The sequence below is a fragment of the Solenopsis invicta genome, chromosome 8 (genome assembly GCF_016802725.1).
Source record: "Solenopsis invicta isolate M01_SB chromosome 8, UNIL_Sinv_3.0, whole genome shotgun sequence".
Classification (NCBI taxonomy): domain Eukaryota; kingdom Metazoa; phylum Arthropoda; class Insecta; order Hymenoptera; family Formicidae; genus Solenopsis; species Solenopsis invicta.
The window spans coordinates 23030405-23040053 of NC_052671.1; the positions used below are offsets into that span (position 1 = coordinate 23030405).

Sequence of the window (9649 nt, forward strand, 5' to 3'; positions counted from 1 at the left end):
CGCCTTTCCTCTACGTTTATATGTATTTAAAACTTTCTACATGTAATCAATACTTTTTATATATTTATAATATATTATGTATTTATATTATATTAATACAGTTTACTACATATATTAATATAATATAAATACGTATAAAAAGATTTGATTAACATTAATATAGAATCTCTTTGCCAAAAAAGTTATAAACATGTCTAAACTGTTTATTTTTAAACTATTATAACTTAGTGAAAAGAAATCATACAATAATCTTCTCAGAATCATTTTAAAATGGAAACTCTACTTTAAGGCACAATAAAGAGTATAATTACTATAATTAAAATATAATTAAGTAATATACTATATAATTAGCAATATATAATTAACAGATAAAATGTTATAATATAATTTGTAAATGCAAACTTTAATCCGTTTTTAGTTATTTTAAGAAAAGTGAAGATGATGAGGAATCTACTGAGGAAGTGTTTTATAGTTTAAGTGAACTTTTATATATGGACGATGTAGAAAATGTAGATGCAGAAAATTTATTGACACTTCCACCATAGATGTATCAGCCACACTTTGAATCTTGCCGTGGTGAAAAATTCTGAGAAAGCTGTAGACAGAAATGCTATATATAAGAAAAAATAGAGAGTGACATTTGCTAAATTAATAAAGCTATGAAATAAACAAAACCAATTTATACAAACAGATAAGCAGATAAAATAAACAAAATATTTGTAGTGCCTATTTAAAAACTCCCGTTACTACCAGGTAAAAAGCTTGCTTATTATGAAAAGTAGGAAATATGAAACTTATTTGCTTTTAGAATTTGATACGTTTTTTCATTATGTCAAAAAGATAAAAAAAACTTTAGATCTTCTATTAATAGCTGTTAAACTGAATAAGTTGTAACATTACGCCCCTCCACTGTGCCGCCACTCCAGACCGACCAACCGTCGAACGCACCGCAGCCGAGTACGTGTATCTTACGTAAGACCCACGCACGTACGATAGGCTTACGTAAGACCACCGCGTGCTACCGCGCACGACCGACGCGCTACGCGCCGCGTTCCGAAAGCGCTCCCACTCTAGCCGGCCCGTCCGCGCGCGCTGATTGGTGCGTCCAGCCGCGCGGAACGATATATAAGCCGGCAGTGGGCAACGTACCAGAGATCCGTCCGAACATTCGATCTCATCGGATCCTTTCCAGCGCTGGGCATACTCGGCGCCTCCTAGCTCGGGGATTCTCGAGCACCTCCTCGGGAACGGGCATTCTCGTTCCAACCTTCCCGCGACGGGTAAAACCGTCGTCCCCGAGGCCGGGTATGCTCGGCCAATCCGATCCGCTTAGCCGCGCGACGGGCATTCTCGTCGCGCAGACCATCCAATCCGATCAGCCGTGTGACGGGCATTCTTGTCACGCGGCCAATCCGGACCGTCCGGCCGGACGACGAGCATTCCCGTACGTCCGGCTAAATCCGATCCGAATCCGTTGCGCCGTACGGCGGGTATTCTCCCCGCACGGCAATTCCGTTTCCGTACAGCCGGACGACGGGCATTCTCGTCGTCCGGCCACTCCGACCAGACCGTTCCGAGTGTCCCCGGGAATTCTCGGGGACCGTCCGCGCCGACACCGTTCCAGTGTCCGCCACCGTACCTCCCGGGCTAACCCCGCGAGATGAGGCCGAACCGGCCGACCCCGTCGACAGCCCGCGCACAGCGCGAGGGCGTCGAGTACCGAGACCGTAACCGGTCAACCGCACGGGCCAATCGGGCCCCGAGCACGGCATTAGAGTGGACCGCCGCGCGGCCACTCTAACAAACGGATACCGTACGCATAGAGCGTAAACCGAAGCCGTCCGTAGATCACACGACTCATCCGAGTCGTTACATTGCGATAACCGCGAGTCCGTTCCGACATCGCACGTTCCGCCGCGAACTATGTATATAGATCTATGTTGTTAAACCGAGCAACCCCGCTTGCTACTTCCGCGCGCAAAGCGCCTAGTCACTGTCCGTCCGTTTCCGAATTGTTAAAGTCCTTTCCGTTTAGATATTAAGTACCGCGCAAATACGTTGCGACTGTTCTCTTAAATTCACGCGGGCCGACGACCGCGCAGTTAAGTGCCGCGACACTATTCGAATACCACGTGATCGTTCTCTTGATTTCCCGCGGGCCGACGACCGCGCAATTGAGGGCCGTAATGTTGTACAAGGAGCTCAGTATTATCCGATAACGATATCGGAACTGTATAATTTCATTTTGTACTAAAGTATAGCTAAATATATTTGACCTCTTTCATTTTTACTACCAAAATACGGCGTTATCATTTCGACACGAACCCGGACATCCGGCGAGCACATCCGAGCATCCGATCCTGAACCTAAAATCCCGTAACCGACACCGAAAAAGTACCAGCGTTACAAAGTTTTAGTTAGATTTTTTTTCTTTTTTCACGATATTACATTTATCGACATTTTAATTTCTTATTGCGTTGTTATTAATCACTAAATATAGATATATTTTGTCTTGAAATAGTAAAAGCAGTTAGAGAAGATGGTATTATGTAGATATAATTGCCACTGATATTATCTTTATTAATAAAACAAGTTCTACCCTACCGTAAATTTGGTATGTGAATCATATATCAATAGTATACGAATGATATATGAATCATATCTGATTGTATAAGAATTATATGCGAATCTTATACGAATCGTATGCGATCACATGCTAATCGCATGATTAGACATATGATAGTACACGAATTACATATCACCGTTGGACATTTGTTTCGGAACCACATGTGACATGTTTGACGTATGTTCCGAATCATATAAGATTGCGTATAAGGTACATACGATTTTTATATGGGGTCACATGGTAATCGCATTATTAGACATACGATTGTTATGCGATCACATACGAATTACATATCACGGGCGGAAATGATATAGAATCGTGTTTAACATGCGGATTTATCGTATAAGAATCATATATGATTTTATACGATAGCACATCCATCATATACAAAATACATGCATATTTTACCAAACATAACTCTAATTAAATCATTGAAGTCATCATTTGGGAAAAAGTCTTCTGAAACCGAGTTTCTTCTCGCATAACGACAATAAATGTTAACTCGATTTATAAATTATCTTACATTTTAAAATAAAAGTTAAGACTCTTATAAATAAATTAAATTAGAGAAAAATGAGCTCAAGAGCCACGCAGGATGTCGGGTGCAAATAAATAACAAAAATCACCAATGTCAGGCAAACGTTTCGACCTTTAATGACGGTCTTCCTCAGTGATAATACAAGTCTATAAAACAACAATCGCACTAATTAAGATATGAATTTATCACAATAAGCAAATAAAGAACAGAAATAAGAAATGAAAACAAGTCACCGAATAGATGGAGATTGTGCAAAACCGCGGTGTACATCTTACTACAACGTCTTGGAATAATAGTATTATGAAAGACCTCACAGAGCGTGTGCCGAGACAAGAGTTTTGTGAAACCACATAGTTGGTTGCTAACAAATAAATAAATAAATAAATAAGAGAAAGATATTAAAATGATGACTTTAAAACTTGTGGCAAACAACCATAAAAATTAAATAATTAAAAAGGTGAATAAACGGAAAATCAATAAAAAATTAAATAAATAAATAAAAAAGAATAAAAATGGACAAGTCATTAGATATAAAATTGTAAAAAAAAACGCCTTATAAATTAATGTAAATTCAAAAAAAGGGGAAAAAAGGAAATAGGCCAAAGCGAAAATTATATACAAAATATCTCTAAGCACCAAAACTCGTGTCACAGCCTTGAGATAGGATGTTACATCTCGGTGAAAATGGAGACGAATAATAAGGACCGAAACGAGATAGCCTCGGTGGCCCGAACAAAAGGAATAGAAGGAGGGGTGATGAACCTAAGAAGGGGGAATACGCTCGAGGATAGGAAGATACGCATCCGAGAGAAGTTCCGTGATGGCTTTGTTTATTGAGTCCGTGCATTTGATTTTTGATGTGTAGCATCTCAAATATAGATCTTTTGACATAAGATGGTTCCTTGTCTAAAATTTCCACGTTCTCCCAATCGAATTCGTGATTTGTTCCAATGCGTTGTAGCGAAATAACTGAAGGAGGACTGGCCTTCCTAATGTCTGCTTTATGTTTGCTAACTCTTGTTTTTAATTGGCGTTTTGTCTGTCCCACATAAGAAGAATCGCAGTCTTTACGGTTAATTTTATAAACTACGTTATTACAAGAAAGACGCTCTGCATAGTCTTTGCCAGTAATTATAAATTTGTTCAGTTTGGAAGGGATTGTGAACGCAACACTGCAGTCAAACTTACATGAGAAAGACGAAAATTTTTCTGATACGGACTCAATGTAAGGGATCGTAAAAAATCTTCTCACACGTTTATCATCCACGCAGGTGTTATCTTTATAAAAAAGGTGTTTGAGTCTGAAATTTATCATAGAGAAGATAAAATTTAAAGAATAGTTATTTTCTAATAAAATGTTAACTAAAATTGTGAAGTTCTTACGGTGGAATTGAGGATCTGATAATAACAGTAATTTGTCAACCATACCAAAAATAACACCTTTTTTTATGACACAGGGGATGGTGTGAGAAAAAATTCGATGGGGAGAACATGGAAATTTTAGACAAGAAACCATCTTATGTCAAAAGATCTATATCTGAGATGCTACACATCAAAAATCAAATGCACGGACTCAATAAACAAAGCCATCACGGAACTTCTTTCGGATGCGTATCTTCCTATCCTCGAGCGTATTCCCCCTTCTTAGGTTCATCATCCCTCCTTCTATTCCTTTCGTTCGGGCCACCGAGGCTATCTCGTTTCGGTCGTATTGGGGACATAGACGTACATCACTGATAGCCGATCATGTTTTGGTTTTTATGGTAAGAGGAATTTTGAAAGGATGGAAATTTCCATTATCTTACAACTTCTGCAAAAGTCAAACAAAATCTGCACAGTTAATTAGATGCATAAAAGAAATTATAAAAGAATTATCTCAAGCTGGTTTGACAATAATTGCAATTGTATGCGACTAAGGGGGACGAAATATGACATCCATTAAGAAACTTCTCGAGGATTCAAGAAGTAAATGTATACAAAAAAGTCAAGAATATTGTAAGTATTCTGTTTTAATTAATATATATTAGACATATAATAGAAATATAAAATAATTTTTAATTTTTTTGAAGGAGGTTTTATTAAACTTTTGGGCAAAATATTGTACCTATCTATGATCCACCGCATCTTTTAAAAGGAATCCGTAATAATTTATTATTTAAAAATTTGGAAATTAATGCCACTAATTCAGGAAAAAAGGAACGACAGTTTGCATCATGGGACATCATTGATCAGGCATATAAAATGGATATTTACACAAATACATTAAATCGTCAATTGCCAAAATTAACCGATGAACATGTTATTAGATCAAAAATAAAAAAGATGAAAGTTAAATGTGCTGCTCAAATTTTTAGTGCAAGATTATCAGCATATATTGAATACAACAGCAAAATCAAAGGTAATTTGATAAGTAATAGTTATAACTTTCTTTAATTTTGCATTGTGTGTGTGTGTGTTTATTTATTTATTTATTTACTTTGCAGGAGGATTTATCGAGACACAGATTGGTCCATTACAAATACCAAAGGCAGGATATGACACAGCAATAGTGTTAGATTTTTTCAACAAAGTTTTTGATTCCGTGAACGCTCATACTTTGCATCCAGAGACTCCTTTACGTGTTGCGGTAACAAAAAATAGCAAACACCATGATTTTTGGCCACATGCTACTAAATTATTGTCCGACATGCAATATGTAGATCCGAATACTAAGCAACCAGTTAAGTGCATACCATCATTAAAAAATTGGATTTTTACTCTACGTGGATTTCAGAACATATGGAAAATAGTTGATAACGCAGGTATAAAATTTTTAAAGACAAGAATTAATCAAGATCCACTAGAAAACTTTTTTGGTATGATTCGTAGTCACGGATGTAGAAATATTAATCCTTCGTGTAGCCAATTTTGTGGATCATATAAAACATTATTAATTAATAATTTAACATCAAAACGGTCTATGGGATCTAACTGCGAAGATAAAAATGACGGTAACTTATTATTTAATTTAAAACAATTTGTGAAAAACGTTTCTCATGTAAATAACGCATCAGAACAAATAGTTGAAGAAGACTCTGTAGCATTCCAAAATAACACAATAATACATAACATCTCATTACATAAAAATAATAGTCAAATGTATATTTCTGGTTGGATTGCAAAAAAGATTTTATCTTTGAAACAGTTTAAAAATTGTTTAGAGTGTAAACAGAGTCTTCTAACAACAGATATAACATCTGAAGAATATGTGCAACTAGTTCATAGAGAATATGCACGAGAGGAACCTTCTTTAACTTATCCATCAATGACTTTTTTCAAACACGCATTTATTAAAGCCGATTCTATTTTAAATAAAAATATTTCTTTATTATTTCGCAGAAATGTTTCTACTTTGTTATATACACTTTTAAACGATAAATTAAGTTTAGATTTTATACGTTGTAATAAACATAAAAAAGAATCAAAACATGTTGTAATACAAAAAATTACAAAACTATTTTTATATACATTTTGTAAAATAGTCAATAGAATTTTATCTGGTCGTGACACTCGATATGTTTCTACAAATATTATATTTCAGCAAGCTATTGAACATTACAAAAAGAAGCAAAAGCGATTTATAAAAAAAATGTAAATATTTTGACAATATATCAAATACAATATATTAAATATTTATAGTAATGTTTCTCAAAATTTATTTTATTCATATATTCTTATTAAAGTTGCAATTATTAAGTTTATAATTTAATAATAACTATAATGCTTTTATCATACTTTAATTAAACTAATGATATGACCAATGTAATAATTTATTTTTCAGTTTATAACTTTATAGTTGCAACTTTTGTTATTTTTTTTTAATTTTACTACTGCTAATAAATATATTGTATTAGAGGTCGTCCATATTGAATATTAGTTCGTTTACGTATATTCGCCTAGGTGGCGATAAAAACACTATTCCACAGCAAACTATGGGAGTTGTTTATCTATTTACTTATATGATCTGTGGTATTCTTTATACTTGGGTGCCCGAGGCACCCTAGGTTATAGCCCGGCGGCTCTTTTTCCGGCTGTTGGTGGCCGAGGACGATGCACCTTATTTCTCGGGGGTGTGCATCGTTACAGATTAATATACGATCAAAAATCTATAGATTATTTTGTTAGAACAATGAATTCTAATCTTACTTTTTATTGCACCTCTTAAATAGCTCTGACATATTGTAAGCTCAATAATTTTTTTAACGTTTAAATATGTATTATTTTATTTGTTAGAGCAAGTCAGGAAAGGTATAGTGACGAAGCAATTGGATATGTGGAGATATGTCGTCAAAAAAGAATGTGTACCATTTGTGCTAAAATATGCCCTGAACACAATTAAAGTTCGTAACAAGGAATACGCAGTCGAATTAATAATCAATGAAAGAAAAAATGAAATTAAAAGTGCACAATGCTTTGATTGTGCAGCTTCTTCAGGTGAGATTTACTTTTACACAAAATTTATCTAAAAATATTAAAACTATATAAAACAGAGTACTTGTTTGTTGCTCTAACATCATCACAAAAGATTTTAGCTAGGCTGTGTAAAGAATGTCGATTACTGCATTAATTTATTATAGTAATTGCTTTTTGCTAGAAACAAGTTATAATAATATAACATATTTTTATGAATATTATAAACAAGAGATATTTTTATGAATAGTATAAATAATGATCTAGCCAGCGACAAAAATTAATTAAAGTAATCCATTAAATGAAAGTGAAACATTTAGCATTTCTATAATTTGAGTAAAATGAAGAAATTTGTGATTAATTATTCTCATGTTAATTATAACAATATCTAAATAATTATTTTATATTTATTATAACTAAATAAATAACGTTAAATAAATTTTTATATTTTTTATTCGAAATTATTGACAGTTCTTCAGGCGATGAAGAAGTGAACCAATCATTTTGAATTTTACTCATGTTATTAAACAAGTTTCTCCAAATATACGATAATTTTAGGTGGTTGCAAGTACGCCATAGCATTTTTAATGTGGGCACATCGAAAAAGCGAAGAACCTGCTCCAACGTTTGTAGCATGTTATTGGAAGCGTCCCACAATGTCGTCAATAGGAACATCATTAAAATGTGTAACTGCGAAGGTGTTAAGTAGAAGCAAATATGAAGAATCTACAGTGTTAAATACAAATTTTTTGGAAGATTTCATCAAAATAGCTAAAGCAAGAAAACTCGATAGTCAAATCATGCGTCATTTCATACATAATTACGACAATTCTTTAATGTCATTATCATTACATTCTTTTCTTTTAAAATATTGTAACTGTAGTGATCGATATAAAAAAAATGTTGCTGATTTTTTACTTTTTGCAAAGCAACACATGAACTCGAATTTGTGCATTAAAGCTGCAGAAGCTACAAAAGAGCAGAGTTCCTGCCCGCTATGGTATAAACTACAGTATGGAAAGATTACAGCTTCGACCATATATGAAGCTGCAAACTACAAACAGTTTGTCTGTTAAAAAAGTTATAGGTGTGGGTGGATTATGATTCCGATTACACTAAGTATAATATCCAATTCATCAAAATTCTGGAAAAAAAATATTCTTCCATTACTTTTGGAATCTGTACAAAAATAGAAAAGAAAACATATATTGAAATATAAAAAATGCATTGAAAAATATCATTTTGAGCAAGATATATGCTAGTTGGAAATAAAATAATTAAAATATTGCGTTACAAAACTCAACTTAATATTTTCTTCTTACTGATTTATAATTGGTTATTTTAAATTAATAAGTGCTGCTGCAATAATAATAATATTAGGAGTATAAATAAGTTTCCGCTGTTTTTTATCAAAAATTGGGCATTTATTGTGAAAGAACGGTACCTAATGTTTTATTCGAAGTATTGTCCATCGCTAGCCACTACTTTTTCCCATCTTTCTGACAGCATACGGATACCGCGTCGGAAGAATGCTTTATCTTTTGAAGCTATCCACAAATCGACCCAATTTTTTGTATCTTCATATGATGTGAAGTGTTGCTCAGACAGGCCATGCGCCATCGATCGAAACAGGTAATAATCAGAAGGAGCAATGTCTGGTAAATACGGCGGGTGGGGTAAAACTTCTCAATTGAGTGTTTCCAGGTAGGTTTTGACAGGCGCCGCAATATGTGGACGAGCATTATCATGCAGAAGAATAACTTTGTCGCGTCTGGAGTAGTAGTGGGCACGTGTTTCCTTGAGTACTCGGCTCAATCTCATCAATTGTGTTCGGTAGAGAGCCCCAGTAATGGTTTCATTCGGTTTGAGCAACTCATAATACACGACAAATCCCACCAAATACACAACATGAGCTTTTTTCCATGAATGTTTGGCTTGGCTGTCGATGTTGAAGCATGGCCAGGTGGTCCCCATGATTTCTTCTTCTTTGGGTTATCGTAGTGGATCCATTTTTCATCACCAGTGACTATACGATG

At 34.7% G+C, this 9649-nt stretch overlaps 2 protein-coding genes across 3 annotated transcripts; both read left to right on the forward strand.

The window, feature by feature from the left end:
- Positions 1–5294: 5294 nt before the first annotated feature.
- On the forward strand, positions 5295–7207 carry LOC120358583. The gene is made up of 3 exons (XM_039453182.1): positions 5295–5562; positions 5648–6019; positions 7104–7207. The coding sequence occupies exons 1-3, from the start codon at positions 5406–5408 to the stop codon at positions 7205–7207; spliced, it is 633 nt and encodes a 210-aa protein (XP_039309116.1). The 5' UTR covers positions 5295–5405.
- LOC113003761 lies at positions 6951–8810 on the forward strand. 2 transcript variants are annotated; one of them, XM_026134569.2, is made up of 3 exons: positions 6951–7273; positions 7437–7637; positions 8172–8810. In XM_026134569.2, the coding sequence occupies exons 2-3, from the start codon at positions 7475–7477 to the stop codon at positions 8687–8689; spliced, it is 681 nt and encodes a 226-aa protein (XP_025990354.2). In that variant the 5' UTR covers positions 6951–7273; positions 7437–7474; the 3' UTR covers positions 8690–8810. The 2 variants fall into 2 exon arrangements, with proteins under 2 accessions (XP_025990354.2, XP_039308856.1); XM_039452922.1 differs by having other exon boundaries at positions 6951–7637.
- Positions 8811–9649: the final 839 nt, after the last annotated feature.